We start from the raw sequence: 18942 nt of genomic DNA, 5'->3' as shown, positions 1-18942 counted from the left end.
GCGGAGCCTGGCCAAATAAAGTCATTCCCATTCCAATAGGGTTATGACATTGATATTGTGAGACCGGAGATGCGAGCGATGATGTCATGTTACCCACAGTACCCACCCACCCATGGTTTCTCAAATATTTATTGCGTATAAACATGTTGTGAAAGAACCGACAGTGAAATCCTCACCGTCCAGGTATTTGGAGGTGGACCCTGGTCCATCGGCTGTGATTTGTCAACACGCTCAGTCTTCCCTGTCCTGGTCAAACAACACCACGTCCAAATGTGTCCAAGCAGGACGACAAACGCTTACCTAAAATGCTACAGTGTGGTGTTTACCCAGAAGGCTTTGCACTTACAACAACGATTTTCAAGTTAACCTCCTCTGTGATTAGACTGTCTTTCTGTCTGTCTGTCTACAGTATATCTGTGTCTGTCTGTGTCTCTGTCTGTCTGTCTGTCTATATCTTTCTGTCTGTCTGTGTCACTGTCTGTCTATACCTATCTGTCTGTTTGTCTATGTCGCTCTGTCCATCAGTGTCTTTGTCTGTCTGTCAACTCCTTTCCTTTCCTCTTCTCCTCTCCTCCTCTCCTTCTCTCTCCTTCTCTCTCCTCCTCTCCTTCTCTCTCCTCCTCTCCTTCTCTCTCCTCCTCTCTTCTCCTCTCCTTCTCTCTCCTCCTCTCCTTCTCTCTCCTCCTCTCTTCTCCTCTCCTTCTCTCTCCTCCGCTCCTTCTCTCTCCTCCTCTCCTTCTCTCTCCTCCTATCTTCTCGTCTCCTTCTCTCTCCTCCGCTCCTTCTCTCTCCTCCTCTCTCCTCCTCTTCTCCTCTCCTCCTCTCCTCTCCTTCTCTCTCCTCCTCTCTTCTCCTCTCCTTCTCTCTCCTCCTCTCTTCTCCTCTCCTTCTCTCTCCTCCGCTCCTTCTCTCTCCTCCTATCTTCTCCTTTCCTTCTCTCTCCTCCGCTCCTTCTCTCTCCTCCTCTCTCCTCTCCTTCTCTCTCCTCCTCTCTTCTCCTCTCCTTCTCTCTCCTCCTCTCCTCCCTCTCTCTCTCTCTTTCTCTCTAACTGGGTCTCTGCAGAAATGGCCTCTTCATTATTCATGTAAAGCAACAGATGCCCTCCCGTCATCCCTCACTCCTTCCCTCCTCTTGGTTTCTGTCCTTCATTCTCTTCTTTCCTTCCCTCTCTCACTCCCATTGCGTATACAATACCTGTACAAATTATCCCTCCCTCCTGCATTTATCCTGTTCTGTCCTTCCCTCCCCCTCTCTCTCCCTTCCCCCTCTCTCTCCCTTCCCCTTCGCCCTTTTCTCTCCCTGCTCTCTCCCTCTATCCTCCTCTTCGGCCGCAGCATGCTGACAGACTGTTATGTAACAGTCAGGCCATGTGTTAGCCTGTTGCAGGTCTAAAGAGGCCTCCAGCCAGTTCGCCAGCTCACTCTCTCACGCTCTCTCACTCACTCACTGTCTCACTCTCACTCACTCACTCACTCGCTCACTCACTCACTCACTCGCTCTCTCACTCACTCACTCACTCACTCACTCACTCACTCACTCACTCACTCACTCACTCACTCACTCACTCAGTCCGCTAGTCACCACAGTGCTGGTCTGTATTTATAAATTGTTCAAATTAAAATATGTTTTCCTTTTTCTCTGATTCAAATATATTCTAAATTATATTTTATATTTTTATGAAAACACAACATTAGAATTTACTTGCGACCAATGAAAAGCAGCAATTATGGTGAAAAGTAAGTAAAGTGAAAGTAACTATTTTACTTAACAAGTAAGTCAAATACTAAAAAGTGAAATAGAAAATAGTTACATGCTGAATAGTGACACAAATAATGGAGAACCTATTATGCCACTGTATTGGCTCTCCATGTACAGTTTGTATATGTACATGTATGTACTGTATATGTCCATGTATGTAGATCTCATGCATGAAAATCTCCATGCATGTATATGTACATGCATGTATATGTACATGCATGTATATGTACATGCATGTATATGTCATGCATGTATATGTCCATGTATGTATATGTCATGCATGGACATATACATGCATGGAGATTTTCATGCATGTACGGTATATATCCGTGTATGTATATGTCCATGCATGTACAATATATGTCCATGTATGTATATGTCCATGCATGTATATGTACATGCACATATACAGTATATATAAATGCATGTATATGTCATGTATGTATATGTTCATGTATGCACAGTATATGTCCATGCATGTATATGTCCATGTACAGTATGTATATGTCCTTGTATGTATATGTCCATGTATGTATATGTCCATGCATGTATATGTCCATGCATGTATATGTCCATGTATGTATATGTCCATGCATGTATATGTCCATGCATGTATATGTCCATGTATGTATATGTCCATGCATGTAAATGTCCATGCATGTATATGTACATGCATGTATATGTACATGCACATATACAGTATATATAAATGCATGTATATGTCATGTATGTATATGTTCATGTATGCACAGTATATGTCCATGCATGTATATGTCCATGTACAGTATGTATATGTCCTTGTATGTTTATGTCCATGTATGTATATGTCCATGCATGTATATGTCCATGCATGTATATGTCCATGTATGTATATGTCCATGCATGTAAATGTCCATGCATGTATATGTACATGCATGTATATGTACATGTCCATGTATGTATATGTCCATGCAGGTATATTTCCATGCATGTATATGTCCATGCCTGTATATGTCCATGTATGTATATGTCCATGCATGTATATGTACATATATGTATATGTCCATGTATGTACTTCTGTTACATGTGTGTTGTGACTGCTGCAGAGGAGGTTTGACATGGTTTGCTCCAGTGCTAGCTTCTCTGTCGCAGCCTTCTTTTGCCTTCTTTTCTGTTTGTTTACGCAGGTTCACACCGTGCACGTCCCTGGCATTCTGTGCACTGTATTTAGACCACCGTGGTCCTGTGAGGCTCCACTGGTTGAGCATGGCACTAACACTGCCAGGGTTAGGCTTCAACTCCCTGTGTGGCTCAGAGATTGGCTTTGGAAAAAGCCAGGTGGCTTCACGTTATATGTTGCCACATAACTGACGTGCATTGGCGCATTTTAAAGCCACCAAAGGCCAATTTTAGAGATGTTGAAAGTATCGGGGATGAGCACGGTTAAGTTGTACAAGGAGACAAAACCACAATGGAAAGCAGCCATTCTCACCGCAGCGTTGGGATGGGGAAAAAAAAAAAGAAATATTTGATCTTTAAACAGAAGTGACTGTGTGGTCCTGTTAACCTACATGGAAAACATTACAGTTGGCCTTGTTCTGAGAGCTTTAAAGGGAGACCCGCGTCCTGCATGGCCTCACCTTCTAGACCGCTCTCCCCGCCCCAGGTGGATCAGCATGAATCTGGTACCCAGAGGGGGTAGGGGTGGAATGACTTATCAGGAAGTTTCGCGGTATAAAGAGCCGGAAAAATGAACTTGATTGCTTTTGACACCGACACCATAGATATAGAAACCAAAACCACAGGTTGACGACGCCCTTCACGCATCCAGCACCCTGATGTGCAGCACCCACCCACGTGCACACAGCGCCCACAGTTCCATGATGGCAGCAGGAAAATGGGCGGTAGTGAGATTGAGATGGATGAAGATGCTCCGATGGCTGACGTTAAATGAGCCACGTTTAATGCCGAAGCGATAAAGAAAGAATCTACCACAGTGATTATTTGTCCCCATCCAAACTGAACGGTGACACCCCTGGAGTAGTGCAGGTTCCCATCATGCACCACTCTCTCTCTATCTCTTACCTACTTGTCTAAGCTCCTTGTTGTTAATCGTGTTATCATGGTTATTCAGAGATTTAACATTTAACTCATGGCCTTGTTTGATCTTGCCAAAAGCATGATGAACCGGCATTTTTCGCCGCCACGGTTGGGGCACGTACTCTCCTCGGACGGTGCTCACTTACAAGGATCCCACAACACTTCTCAGATCGGTTTGTCTAGAGGCTCTGACAGTTACTGGGAGTAGCGTTGGAGGATTTCAGGTATAGAGCAGGTCCATGTCGTTGACTCGAAATACTGGGCAGCACTTTCACTTTGTTAACCTGGAGATCCCACCTACGCATGTGAGGTCCTTGAAAGCCAGGTGAGCTCCGTCTAGACAGTCCAGAGGAGACAGAACTGACCAGGCTGGTTTTGGTGATTTTGAAGAGATATATTACAACTGGGTCATCTGTAAACCCCAGTGACAGAACTGAGCACTGAGCCTTCCTCCCTCCAGGTGCTGATACCAGCTGAGGATGAGTAGTGTGGAGGAGAACACTGCAGAGCCTCCCAGGGGGGGAGGAGGGGAGTCTCTGAAGAGGAAGGACTGTCCGAGCGACCTGCTGGGACCCAGGTGAGGAACGACAAGCTCAGCTGTCCAGTAGAACCTCAACTGTCCAGTAGAACCTCAACTGTCCTGTAGAACCTCAACTGTCCTGTAGAACCTCAACTAGATCATCAACTGTCCTGTAGAACCTCAAATAGAACCTCAACTGCCCAGTAGAACATCAACTGTCCAGTAGAACCTCAGCTGTCCTCTTGAACCTCAACTAGAACCTCAACTGTCCTGTAGAACCTCAAGTAGAACCTCAACTGCCCAGTAGAACATCAACTGTCCAGTAGAACCTCAACTGTCCTGTAGAACCTCAACTAGAACCTCAAATGTCCAGTAGAACCTCAACTGTCCTGTAGAACCTCAGCTGTCCAGTAGAACCTCGACTGTCCTGTAGAACCTCAACTAGAACCTCAACTGTCTAGTAGAACATAAACTAGAACCTCAACTGTCCAGTAGAACCTCGGCTGTCTTATGTACATTTTAATCTGTTGTTTTGTCTCCTCTCCTCCTACTCTTCTCACCCTCTCGTCTCCTGTTGTTCGTCTCCTCTTTGTTTCTGATCTCACCTCCCTTCCTTCCTTTCCTTTCCTCGTTTCCTCCTCTCCAGCCCCAAGAGGAGCATGGAGAGGAGGAACAGGGAGCAGGAGAACCGCTACATCGAGGAGCTGGCCGAGCTCATCTTCGCCAACATCAACGACATGGACGACCTGAACGTCAAGCCGGACAAATGTGCCATCCTGAAGGAGACGGTGCGGCAGATCCGGCAGATCAAGGAGCAGGGTGAGGACGCGTCCCGTCCCCTCCCGTCCCTGGACAATGACGGTTGCCCAGTTGCCCCGGGCAACTCGATTTGTTAAACGGCCTCGGTTTGGCCTCGTAGTACACCTGCACGCCATACCCCGCCGTCTGTTTAGAACTCCATCTATTGATTCACCTATTGATCTCGCTGAAAAGATTTGGCAACCATTTGGTCAGCCTGGCAACCGCTTCTAGAAGTTAGTGTGGGGCCCTGCCAGAAGGAGGGGGCCTTTGGAAAGACAGTATCGAGTTGATCATCTTAGTACTTTATTAAACGTATACTTGACTTTAATGATCATGATGATGATGATGATATGTGAGCGACGAGGAGGACACAGCGTTATGCAACGGACAGCAATATGATGCAATTATGTGGTGGGGGACACAGATGCGCTCAAGCTGGCTGACTCTCTCGCTCTCTCGCTCTCCCTCTCTCTCTCTATCTGCCTTTGTCTCGCTCTTTCTCTTTTTCGCTCCATTTGTTTGCCCCTCTCAACTCGAATCAATTGAACTCAATAAGGCTATTGGCATCACTCTTTACCATAATGCAGTAATGCCAAACCGGTTTAAATACTGGGACAATAAATTAAAGAAAAAGGGAAAGAACAAGCGGAGAAGAGGAATCATTTCTCTCTCCCTCCCTCCCTCTATCCCTCTCTCTCTGTCTCTCTCTCTCTGTCTCTCTCTCCCTCCCTCCCTCTATCCCTCTCTCTCTGTCTCTCTCTCTCTGTCTCTCTCTCTCTCTCTCTCTCTCTCTGAGTGATTGGAGGCGTGAGCGAGCGGAGCGTGTGAGCGTTTGGTAGAGTGAGTGGTTTTCTCTCTAACTTTTTCTATCAATTGCATGTTTATAATTATTTGTTGGTGACGGGTTTAGCTTTTTGTTGGTTGTAGGGTGTGCGCACAGCGGGTGGGGGGTGGTGGTGGTAGTGGTGGTGGTGGTGGTGCGGGTCCGCGGCCATGTCGGACCTCACCAAGCTAACGAGGAAGCACGGCATTAAGTTGCCCGTGGCTTCCTCGGTCTCGGTGGAGGACTGCAGCCTGGCGGTGGGGAAGGCTGTCGGCTACAGCAGCGTTGTGTCCGCAGCGCGGATGAACAGCGCGGTGGTCATTTTCCTGGATGGCGTAGACAAGGTGAACGCGGTGGTGGCGAGCGGCGTTACGGTGAACAAAATGTTTGTTCCCGTCCTGCCTCTCTCCACACCGGCGAGGAGGGTGAATTTGGCGAATGTTCCGCCGTTTATTAAGGATGAGACCCTCACTAAGGAACTGGCGAGGCACGGGAAGGTGGTGTCGCCAGTTAAAAAAGTCCCGTCGGGGTGCAAGTCGCCGCTGCTCAAGCATGTGGTGTCGCACAGGAGGCACGTCCTGATGGTGTTGAACAACAGGGATGCGGAGCTAAACGTAGCTTTTAAAATCAGGGCGGATGAGTTTGACTACGTGGTGTTTGTCAACACTGACACCACCAAGTGCTTTGGGTGCGGTGGGGAGGGACACCAGGTCAGGGCATGTCCAGGCAAGAAGGCAGACGGCGAGACAGGTGAGGCGCAGAAGGGTGGACAGGACAAGGAGGGAGCACAGGAGGGGGCAGGTGAGGGTCAGAAAGGGGAAAAGCAGGCGAAGGTGGGGGCACAGGAGGGAGCAGGGGGGGGTCAGGAGGGGGGAAAACAGGCAAAGAAGGGGGCACAGGAGGAGGCGGGGGAGGGCCAGAAGGAAGGAGGGGAAAAGCAGGTGAAGGTGGGGGCACAGGGAGAGGCAGGTGAGGGCCAAATGGAGGCAGGGGAAAGACAGGTGGAGGTGGGGGCACAGGGGGAGACAGGTGGAGGGCGGAAAGGAAAGGAGAAGAAACAGGTGAAGGTGGGGGCACAGGAGGGGGCAGGCGAGGGGCAGGGGAAAAAAAAGGAGGGGGGGGAGGGGAATGTGGAGCCGCAGGAGGGAACGGGTGGAGGTAGACAGCGCAGCCAGGTGAGCGTGGAGACACGGGGGGAGGCAGGCGAGGGTCTGGAAAGAAGGCAGGTAAGGGCGGGAGGACAGGAGGGGAAGGAGGAGGGTCCGGAAGACAGGCAGGTGGGTGCGGGGGGACAGGAGGGGACTGGTGAGGGAAAGGAAGCTACGGAACAAAGTCAAAGGAGTGCAGGTGACGTAGCTAGGGAGGAGGAGGCACTGGAAGGAAGTGACTTTGAGATGGGGGATGAGGACGATCGGTTGAGAGTCCCCCGGCTCAAAAGAAAGTCCAACAAAATGGCAGGAGACTCTCAGGCGAAGAGAGGGACAGCAAGCCAGGGGAAGGCAAGTCAGGAGGTGGAGCAGGGAGGCTCGGAGTCAGAGTCCTGGATGGAGGAGGACTCTGCTGCAGACAGTGAGGGGCAGGTCTTTCTCGGTGTAAAGAAGAAAAAGGGCAAAAAAAGCTACAGTGTGGGCAAAATAAAAGCGTTTCTGCACAGGACGAAGAATGTGAAAGGGATTAAGGTGGAGGACTTTTTCTCAGACAAGGAGTTGCTGGCGAACGCGGCCCAGCAACAGATGAGGAGTAAGGGGAGAGGAGGGTTCACGGACCAGGAGGTGTACAGGTTAAAGAAAATAGTGCAGAAGATCAGGAAGGAGCTGAACAACGGAGAGGATGGGGAGGGGGTGGAGGTGGGCGCTGCTGTTCGGGCTGTTTCCCTTTTCCGTTGCAATGAGTGACTTTAACATCAGCACGCTGAACGCGAATGGGGCCAGAGACGCAGCTAAGAGGTCTCTGCTGTACGAGCTGATGGAGCAGAAGAGGCTGGATGTGCTGTTGGTGCAGGAGACCCACAGTGACTCTGGCAATGAGGCTGACTGGAAGAGGGAGTGGGGGGGGGAGGTGGTGCTAAGCCACAAGAGCACCACCAGCGGTGGGGTGGCTCTTCTCTTTTCTAAGAGCTTTGCCCCAGCATCCTTTGAGGTGGAGGAGGTGGTGGAGGGCAGACTGATGGTGGTGAGGGCAGCATTTGAGCATCATAAGTTTGTCTTTATAAATGTGTACGCTCCCACCACAGGACCACACAGAGTCACTTTTTTGCAAGTTTTAAATGGAGTTTTAAGCAAAACTCGTACTGGGGAGTTTTTGTTTCTAGGAGGTGACTTTAACTGCACCGAGAACGACCTGTTAGACAGGAACCACTGTGAGCCGCACAGAGCATCGCAGAACGCGATGAGGCTGCTCTCAAGCGAGAACGAGCTAACGGACGTGTGGAGGAGAACCAACGGGGATGAAAGACAGTACACCTGGGTGCACTGCAGAGGCACCTCTTTATCGTTGGCCAGACTAGACCGGTTTTACTGTTTTAAGCACCATTTTAACATTTTTAAGGAATGTAGAATGGTGCCTGTTGGTTTTACCGATCACTCCCTGGTTGTTTGCCGTGTTCTTATCGCCAATGTAAAGCCCAAAAGCGCATATTGGCATTTTAACACCACCCTACTATGTGACTCCAACTTTAAAGATGCTTTTAGGTTTTTTTGGGAAGGTTTTAGAGACAGAAAGCAGGATTTTATTTCCTTAAGACTGTGGTGGGACTATGGGAAGAGGGAGATAGAGCAGCTCTGTCGGCAGTATACTCTCAATGTCACACGGGACATCACCAGATCTATGAGGGATCTGGAGACTGACATTGTGGAGTTACAGGGTGTAGTGGAACCCACTGGGAATCGAGATCACATTAAGGACCTCAAGTCTAAAAGAGCTGCTCTTGCAGACCTACTAAGCACCAAGGCGCAGGGGGCGCTGGTCCGCTCTCGCTTCCAGAGCGCAGCACTGATGGACGCACCATCTAGTTTCTTTTTTAGCCTGGAGAAGAGCAACGGGCAGAGCAGGTTTATCCACGCCCTGAGATCAGACACGGGACAGGAGCTCAGGAGGCCGGAGGAGATCCGGACGAGAGCCGTGGACTTTTATACAGAGCTGTACAGAAGTGAGTACGAGGAGCAAAAAGAACTGTTTTACTCCTTTTGTGGGAATTTGCCCAGGGTCCCGGAAGATGTCAGTGCGGTGCTGGGGGAACCTCTGACCCTGCAGGATCTTTCCACGGCCCTGCAGAGCATGAAGGGGGGTAAGGCCCCTGGCATCGACGGGATTCCTGCGGAGTTTTACAAAGAGTTCTGGGAGGAGTTACGGGAGGACCTTTTAATGGTTTTTAATGAAGTTTTTAAAGATAAGTTATTGCCAGTCAGCTGCAGGAGGGCAGTCATCACTCTCCTACCCAAGAAAGGAGACCTGCAGGAGATCAAGAACTGGCGTCCTGTGTCCCTTCTGTGCACGGACTATAAAATCCTGTCGAGGGCACTGGCCAACAGGCTGAGGGAGGTGATGGACCTGGTCGTCCATCAGGACCAAACTTACTGTGTGCCTGGTAGGTCCATTCTGGACAATGTGTCCCTAATTCGGGATATTTTGGACGTCTCTAGTTCTCTGGGCATTGAAACTGGGCTCATTTCGCTAGACCAGGAAAAGGCGTTTGACCGGGTTGAGCACCCCTACCTCTGGAAAACTCTGGAGGCTTTTGGCCTCAGCCCTGGTCTGATAGCCATGATCCAGGTTTTGTACCAGGACATCGAGAGTATACTGAAGATTAATGGAGGGCTGAGCGGCCCTTTTAAAGTGCGTAGAGGGGTGAGACAGGGCTGCCCCCTCTCAGGGATGTTGTACTCTCTGGCCATAGAACCATTGCTGTGTCAATTAAGGACGAACATCGAGGGTGTGTTTCTAAACGGTCTCGAGAGAAGCCACATTCTATCAGCCTATGCGGACGACGTCATTGTCTTAATAAAGAAACAGGACGAAATCAGCAAACTGGAGGGGATCGTCAGGGACTTTGGGCTGCTATCAGCAGCGAAAGTCAACTGGGGCAAAAGCGAAGCGCTGGCTGTGGGCGGATGGAGGGGGGGACTTTTAAAACTGCCAGGAGGCTTACGGTGGCGAAGGGATGGGTTTAAGTATCTGGGAGTGTTTTTAGGGAGCGAAAGTGTGGTGGGGAAGAATTGGGAAGGACTGCTAGGAAAGATACAGGGCAAGCTAAGAAAATGGAGGTGGGCACTGCCACAGCTGTCCTATAGGGGCAGGACGCTCATTATTAACAACCTGGTGGCCTCACAGCTGTGGCACAGAGTGGCGTGTGTCCAACCACCAGACCTGCTAGTTAGGAAGATACAGGCCGAGCTGATAGACTTCTTTTGGGGGCGGAATTTCCACTGGGTCAGGAAGGAAAGGGTCTTTCTGCCTAAAGAGGAAGGGGGGCACGGTGTGGTGGACATCAAAAGCAGAGTGGCAACTTTTAGGTTACAGTTTGTGCAGAAGTTGTTAACGGGGTACTTTAACGTTTGGAAGGACGTGGCGGGCTTGGTCTTAAAGAGGACTGGGAGGATGGGACTTGACCGCTCGTTGTTTTTAATGGACACGAGTCTTCTAAACAAGTCGGGCTTACCCCGTTTTTATCAGGAGCTTTTTAAAGCATGGGGGTTATTTAAGAACAGGAAAAGGGAGGCCGCAGATTCCCTCCACTGGCTCCTGGAGGAGCCGGTGATCGGAGGAGCCAGGCTGGATGTGCAGGACGGGGCCACTCCAGGACTGAGGAGCATCCTGAGGGAGGCGGGGGTCCTGACCCTGAGGCAGGTGGTGGCGGCGGCGGGGAGCGACCTGCAGGACGGCGAGGCCATGGCGGAGCGGCTGGGGGTGAGGTCCACCAGGATCGTACACCTGGTGCTCAAGAGGTGGAGGGAGACGCTCACGGAGGAGGAGCTGGCCCTGCTGAAGGAGTACGGCGAAGGCGCGGAGGAGCCAAACTCGGAGGATCCCTTCCCGGAGATGACCCTGACCCCCAACCTGGAGGGGTCCTCCGGGAAGCTGCTGCACAGGGCACGTTATGCAGAACTGGACCTGCACACAGCCAGCGGGAAGGCTTTTTACAAAGAGTGTGTGGTCGTTTTAAATAGGAAGGGACTGGAGGGGCGGCAGGACAATGTCTGGAGGGGACGGCTCCAGATGGGGGGACAGGAGGAGCCGTGTTGGAGGAGTTTTTACAAAGCTCCCTCCAAGAAAAGGACGGGGGACCTCCAATGGAGGGTCCTACATGGAGCCATAGCTGTCAACAGCTTTGTTTCTGTTTTTAATCCCACGGTCGCAAATGAATGTCCATTCTGCAAACTGCCAGAGTCCGTGTTTCACTGTTTTGCAGAGTGCGACAGACTTTTAGAGCTTTTTAGTCTTTTAAAGGAAAGTTTTAAGCTCTTTAAGGAGGAGTGGTCCAGAAACTGTTTTATTTTTGGGGCTAGATACTACAGGGCCAACGCAGAGAAATGGCGACTGCTTAATTTTCTAGTAGGGGAAGCGAAGATGGCCATCTACCTCACGAGGAGGAACAAACTGAGGGGAAAGGAGAGTGTTTTAGGAAGAGTGTTTGTAGCGTTGGTCAGGGCCAGAGTCTTGATTGATTTTAACTTTCACAGACTGATGAAGAGTCTGGACGTCTTCATCAAGCTGTGGTGTTTTAACGACGCCATCTGTTCCCTGGTGGAGGACGACCTGTGCTTCCAGTCTGTTTTTAACGTGTAGGACTCTGTTAGTGAACCAAGTGTGTTTGTTGTATTGTCTGTAACTGTGAACTAGAGAAAATGTTAAAATAAAGATGCTTTAAAAATCAAAAAAAATCTCTATCCCTCCCTCTCTCTCTCTCTCTCTCTCTCTCTCTCTCCCTCGCTCTCTTTCTCTGTCTCCCTCTCTCTCTCTCTCTCCCTCTCTATCCCTCCCTCCCTCTCTCTCTGTCTCTCTCTCTCTCTCTCCCTCTCTATCCCTCCCTCTCTCTCTCTCTCTCTCTCTCTCTCTCTCCCTCGCTCTCTTTCTCTGTCTCCCTCTCTCTCTCTCTCTCCCTCTCTATCCCTCCCTCCCTCTCTCTCTCTCTCTCTCTCTCTCTCTCTCTCTCTCTCTCTCTCTCTCTCCCTCTCTATCCCTCCCTCCCTCTCTCTCTCCCTCTATCTCTCTCTCTCTCTCTCTCCATCATCAAACACAGCTGTCAGCCTTGCACCCCAACTGGTCATTTAAAAATACAAAACCCAATTGATATAAAAGTATGGTTTTACTAAAACACGGCGGTTCAAATTATTGTCATGTTTTCTATTGATGCCAAATTTGAAAATATAATTTGTAATCAAAATAGGCAGAAAACGATCATTATCAGAAAAAAACTAAAATCTAAATCATAAACCTTCTGTGAGTATATTTAAATTCCAAGTCTGTTGGTCCAAGGATAACATAAATCAATCACCCTTTTCAAATAGAAATCAAAGAAAAGGAAATAAAGAAAATGGAAATAAAAATAAAACCATAACCAACAAGTACAAAAATATAGTCTTGTGTTTGAGAAACATGTTTTCTCTACCTAAACCGAAATTTAGTATTATTAAATATTTTTTTTAAGAGCATTTTTAAATATTAAATATTTTGTATTTTTTAACAGGTGATTTTAAAGCCCTATAATCGCTTTTTACAATGTGTTGATTTATTTTTTATCCTGTCGTCGCTCTCGATGTCTTTACTTTACTGATCTTTGTGTTTATCATGTTGGTGAATTTGAAATCGTCTCTGCAGAGAAAACTCAGATGAGCAGCTCCGACGAGCTGCAGAAAGCCGACGTCTCGTCCACGGGACACGGCGTCATCGATAAGGACGCACTGGGACCCATGATGCTGGAGGTAAATATTGATCCGTGTAAAAATACCTTAAATTTTACAAATCAGACAGGAAGATGGACAAATTAACAGTTTACACGATGTGATTTGTTTTTGGTAACTGATACTTGGACTTAGGGCTGGGCAATATTGATAAAATCTAGATTTTTGGGCTAATATCTCAGTACTGATTATTTGACGATATTTTGGAGGTTGTTATTTTATTTTATATTTATTTATTTTTTATTTAAACAGGAATAATCTCATTGAGATGAAAAAATCTCTTTTACAAGAGTGTCCTGGCCAAGACAGGACACCCATGGTTAACAGTGTTGCAGACATAAGAAAAAACATAAGAAAACATAAGGAAAAACCACATTACAATTTACAATGAAAATAAAGAATGAATGACAGAATCATAAAATATCTAAAATACTCCTCACTAGTCATCAACATCGGGGATCAAACCGGCGCAATATGAATCAGTTAGAACATCTACAGCCAGATGTGCTGCAGCCTCCAAGTCATTTAGAATGACTTCAAATGCGTCCAGCGGGACCAGCTCCCCAAGTATCAGGTAACTTTGCAACGGATTCCGAGCAGAGGGAGCAGCATACTTAAACGGCAAAACTCAAAAATGGAATTCTTAAATTATTGATGCTTTCAAAAAAAAAAAAACCTGACAAACAGTCATTAGAAATGAGGATATTATGGTCATTAGAAAAGCTAGAACAGTCTATGCAGTTCAGAAAAAAACTGTAACGCACCTTGAAAACATCATTTAACTATATCACCATATCATATATATCACATATCACCAACATATATCATCGTCATTTTATTGCGATGACCAGAATCCCAGATGATATCTAGGCTCATATTGCAGTTGATGTTATATCTATATATTGCCGAGCCTTACTTTTACTATTATTACTGCTATTCCTACTATTTATAATAACATTAAAAAAATCTATACACTTTTTTCATACGTGCATGAAGCACTTTTCAGCACATGTCTGGAGCTTATAAAGTGTTTCACAACATGTAGGCAACATGTGACACGCGGGTTTTCATTATAATTCTATTCTAATTAGGTTGAACAAGCCCTAGGGAAACCAGCGACATAAGACAACCTAAGATAACCCAAAACTTGATCAATCCCCACGGGGAAATTTGGGCGAGAACCTTTAATTGAGGTGATTTTGTGTGCCATGTGAACATAACCCACTTTCTGTTAGAGGCGGTTTACACGCAAATACATTTATTGGCTGTTTCTTTAAAAAGTGCCAGCGAAATAAACAATCGAATACAGGATTTATTTGACAAAATAATCCCACGGATTGCCACTTTAACACAGTTGTGAAGGTGCATCGAGTGTGTCGGTGTGCGAGACATGAACTCTTATTTAATGTCAGCAGAGTCCAGTGTCCTGCTGGTTCCTGATAGTGAGGTTAAATAAAAACCATCGGCAAAGCAGATAAGTCTTATGTCTAGTGTCAATGCCCTAATCAGGTGTGTGTGTGTGTGTGTGTGTATGTGTGTATGTGTGTGTGTGTGTGTGTGTGTGTGTGTGTGTGTGTGTGTGTGTGTGTGTGTGTGTGTGTGCGTGCGTGCGTGCGTGCGTGCGTGCGTGCGTGCGTGCGTGCGTGCGTGCGTGCGTGCGTGCGTGCGTGCGTGCGTGCGTGCGTGCGTGCGTGCGTGCGTGCACGGTGAATTTGCATGGGACCTGAGCAGATATAAATACCTGGCTGAAAAGCCAGATTAGAAGCCCCACACAGGCACCAGCTCAGTCCAGCCTCTGGTCTCTGACTCTCTTTGACTCTGGAGCCGCGGTGGATAAACAGCGTTTGCATGAAGTTGCTCGGACACGCGCGTAGGTTTTAATAGCTCATCTGAGGTCCCATTCTCCCTGGAGCTCAGTGGGTAGTGCCCGGTGCCGACACGAGCTGGGAGTTAAGCCGGACGTCGACACCAGGCTCTCGACAAAAATGTGATGTATGACGTGAAAATAAAAACATTTCGGCGCCTGTGAATTTACCTTTCTAGCTTGGAGAGGCAATGGTGCAATGGGATTGGGTCCTTTGCCTCTTAATATAGAAATAACTGAACCTTTCATATGCACACTAGCGATTTAAATACTGCCCGCAACACCCGCGCAAAAAAAAGTCAGAAATTATTTTAGAGGGCCGATACGTCACCTCAATAGTTACATATGTAAAGATGACTTGATCACACCTCAGTCGTCATTAACTCAATAAGTGCAACAACAAAACACGTCCAAATACATGTACACCGTGCTGTTGCATTTTCCACTGCACGTTCGAAATAAAACGTTGATCTTGAAATACTGTTCTGCGCCCGACCCCCACCCCCGACCCCCGCCCCCACCCCCCACCCCCACCCCTCAGGCCCTGGACGGCTTCTTCTTCGTGGTCAACATGGAGGGCAACATAGTGTTTGTGTCAGAGAACGTGAGTCAGTACCTGCGCTACCAGCAGGAGGTGCTGATGAACACCAGCGTCTACAGTGTGCTGCACGTGGGCGACCACACGCAGTTCATCAAGAACCTGCTGCCCAGGAGCCTTGGTGAGAGCCCGACGGCGCCGGCGCCGGGGCAGCCGCACACCCTCGCCGTCGGCGACGGCGCCGTCACCATGGCAACTGCACCATCAACACAGTAGCCTCGCTGATATGACCGCTGCCACAACATCCTCAATATGACAATAACAACACCGTCGTCACACCGCCACGGCACCGCCAGCACCATGGCAACCACTGGAACAAAACCATCGCCATTGAAATGACACCATCACCCTATCACACCACAACTAGAGAGAGTGTGATAAAAATAATAGCGCAGTGAGAGGCTTGAAATGCGATAAAGTGTTTTAAGTTGTATTGAGAGTTTATTATTATAATTATCATATATATTTGTGTCTTCAAAAAACATTCCTTAAAAATCCCCCCCCCCCTCTCTACAGTAAACCGTCGGGGGGGTGACGCCTCCAGTCGGAACAGCCACAGCTTTAACTGCCGGATGCTGGTGAACCCCCACGCGGAGGGAGACGCCCCGCCGGCCTCCGACCAGCAGGAGGAGCCGCTGCAGAAGTACGAGACCATGCAGTGCTTCGTGGTGTCTGAGCCCAAGTCCATCAAGGAGGAAGGAGAAGGTAAATGATATATATGTATATCCATATATATATATTTGTAATAAGACAACCCAGTCAGTTTGTTGTGATAGCTGTCTGTTTCAGAAAACGTCGTTCAACAGCCGTTCAGATCAGTCACACCAGGCTTCAGTAGAATTAGAACCGTCCTCCCTCTGAGTAACTCCACCCGCGGCTGGAGCACGATCGGAAACGCTGGCTGCTCTGTTGTTGGGTGCACTGACCAGCACAAATCTTTTAAAAGAAAGAGGAGTTTGTGTGTGTGTGTGTGTGTGTGTGTGTGTGTGTGTGTGTGTGTGTGTGTGTGTGTGTGTGTGTGTGTGTGCGTGTGGGGGGGGTCCACGGCAGGCCTGTACCGCAGCCTGCCGTGCTCGATCCGCTCTGCGTTTCTCCAAACAAAGTATTCATTTTATTTTATTTTACGACATTTCTGTGATTGATGGACGCAAAGTCAGCCCCAAGCCCCGCCCGTTCCCGCCGATGCTCCAAGCTCCCTGCTGCTCCGGACACCGCGGCGGAAGTGGGAACAAACCTTTAAACGAGGCCTTGTAGATCTTATATGAGTGAAGATTCAACAACCGGATTGATTGTCTCTCGCCTCGAGCTGGTTCAGAAACAGGTTTTAGTTTCCTCATGAGGTGAAAGTTTACAGGCTGGATACCACGGAGTCCGGAGTGAAGCTCAAACCCCATTGGCTGACAGAACTAGGGGCCTGGTGCTCACTGACATTTGTGACCCACCGCAGCAAAACCCGCATTGTCGCGCGTTTCTGAAGTCGCCGCCAAAAACTTTGAGGGTGATTACTTCAGAAAGGCAGTTTTCTGCACCCTCGTCGTTAACAAGAGCTAGCTTTAAAAATATTTGATTGAATCGCACAAGTGACACCGTGTTCTGAAATTGGATTCTCCAATTTCAAAAGGACGTGAAAAGATAAAAAGTGAAACGGCGGCAAAAGCACCTCAAGTCTGCGGTGGGTCACATTTAAAGCTACACACACACACACACAGAAACAGCTGGTTTTGGAAGGCTATGATTTTGAGGCATGTCACAATGGCTCGAATGCATTATCCGAACGATATCTTCAGCAATAAACTTCAGACATGTCTCAGGGGACCTTAGAGAGACGTTTATTAACTTGATGAAAGGAGGATAACAACACAACAAACAAAAACACAGGTTAAATTTTCAGATGATAAACTGTTGGATCTGTTCTCATTATGTGTAAAATGTAAATACATTCAAATATCATCTGCAATCTCATGGATAATATCTTTAATCGTGACCCTTTGTATCGACATTGAATCGGCTTGTGAGACCCTGAGCCGTCAAACAGACGCTCTTCAAACCTTTCTTCACATTCCCCTGCCATAGAAGCATTGCATCCTGGGATATTCACGCTCTGGCGGGGAGCATTGTGTGTTCACCGCATTTTGCCGTGCGTTCTGGGTCATTTGTCGTGGACGATGCCGTGGAAAAGTTTCTCAAATCGGACGTTGAACACCCCACCGGCAGCCTAGTGGCTCCACCCCATGGGAGCAACAGTCTACGCCCTTTTTGGCTCCTCTCGTTGGTTTTTCCTGCATATCCCTTTCCGTTCTTGTTTGCTTTGTTCCCTCCATCTACCCGCTTCGCTCTCTGTCTCCGTCTGTTTTTCCCTTTGTTCTGCCCTCCTCCGTCGACTCTCCCTCTCGCCCGTTCACCGCTCCGCTATTTTATCACTTCTCCCTCTGTAGCGCTTCCAGACCTCCCTCTGATTGGCTCTCCTCCTCTCCTAATGAATGTGGAACACTTAGTCATCTCCACGTCTCATCCGCACAAACACACACACGTGCGCACGCACGCACGCACGCACGCACACACACACACACACACACACGTTGCCATGTTCCCTTGGGCGAGGGAGTGGGATCTGTCTAATTTTAGACGGACGGACGGACGCTCTGGATATTCTAGCGAATCCTCTCCTCCTGACTGCAGAAGGTTGGCGGCAAGACACGAGGCAGCCTCGGCGTCGACGTCCATAAGATTGTCGCTGAGACATATTATAAACAAACTCATGACTCTCATTGTGTATGTTTGTGGAGGAACTGGAGGTAATGGGGTCAAACCTCGACCCGAGCAGCGCACCGATACAGGTTTCAGGCATTGGCCCGGTGCCGGACCGCCCTATAATATCGGTGTTGGAGGACACATGTATCCCCAAAAATCCAGGTGGTGTCCCAGTGTCGGCCACGGTGTAAAAAATTATGCAAAAAAGCGAAAGGTTTATGTCCTTATGCGGCGCTTCTCAATCCCGTCCTCACGTACCTCCTGGAGCTCCAATGCTGCTCCTGCTCACCTGATTCAGTCCAGCGCTCGGTGGTGCCGCGTGACCCTCGGTGCAATCAGCCGTCCGAGAGCGGCGTTGGAGCCACCGGGAAGTCTTGGCTCAGAGCTGCTGCCGAATGGGATTGGATGGGACACCACCGGATCGGGGTGGATTGGGAAATGGCGTGGGAAACCTCAACTAGAAGTGCGGGATCGATGGGGCACCATGGCCAGTGTCTGTAGCGGAGCGCTGGAGTCGGAGCGGCGTCACGGCGGGTTCCCCACGGCGTCACCTAAGCAGGGTTTTCTCATCATGCACAGATTTGCAGTCGTGTCTGATCTGCGTGGCGCGGAGGGTCCCGGTCAGAGAGAGGCCCCTGGCACCGGCAACCTACGAGAGCTTCACCACCCGGCAAGACCTCCAAGGTGCGAGAGATCGGCAGCTCGGCTGTTTGATTGATTAAACTCCGTATGGGGGACGAACACACCAGCGGCGCTAAGCTGGGACACTAGCTTTCTTTTTCTTCTTTTTTTTTCTTAGTTTTTTTTGACGCGACACATCACTGGCATCTGGAACCCAGAGCTAAAAT

At 48.6% G+C, this 18942-nt stretch overlaps 1 protein-coding gene across 1 annotated transcript in view; it reads left to right on the top strand.

Annotated features, from left to right (window-relative positions):
* Positions 1 to 18942, top strand: part of LOC307237751 (nuclear receptor coactivator 2-like) — a 52939-nt gene that overhangs the window by 16488 nt on the left and 17509 nt on the right. Inside the window, exons 2-7 of the mRNA XM_080010515.1 lie at positions 4299 to 4415; positions 5005 to 5177; positions 12799 to 12902; positions 15287 to 15464; positions 15860 to 16048; positions 18674 to 18778. Of these exons, the coding sequence (XP_079866641.1) occupies positions 4318 to 4415; positions 5005 to 5177; positions 12799 to 12902; positions 15287 to 15464; positions 15860 to 16048; positions 18674 to 18778 (847 nt within the window). The 5' untranslated portion in view covers positions 4299 to 4317. The remainder of the gene's footprint in view (positions 1 to 4298; positions 4416 to 5004; positions 5178 to 12798; positions 12903 to 15286; positions 15465 to 15859; positions 16049 to 18673; positions 18779 to 18942) is intronic.

The sequence above is a fragment of the Zeus faber genome (genome assembly GCF_960531495.2).
Source record: "Zeus faber genome assembly, chromosome: 12".
NCBI classification, from domain to species: domain Eukaryota; kingdom Metazoa; phylum Chordata; class Actinopteri; order Zeiformes; family Zeidae; genus Zeus; species Zeus faber.
This window is presented reverse-complemented; position numbering and strand designations above follow the sequence as displayed.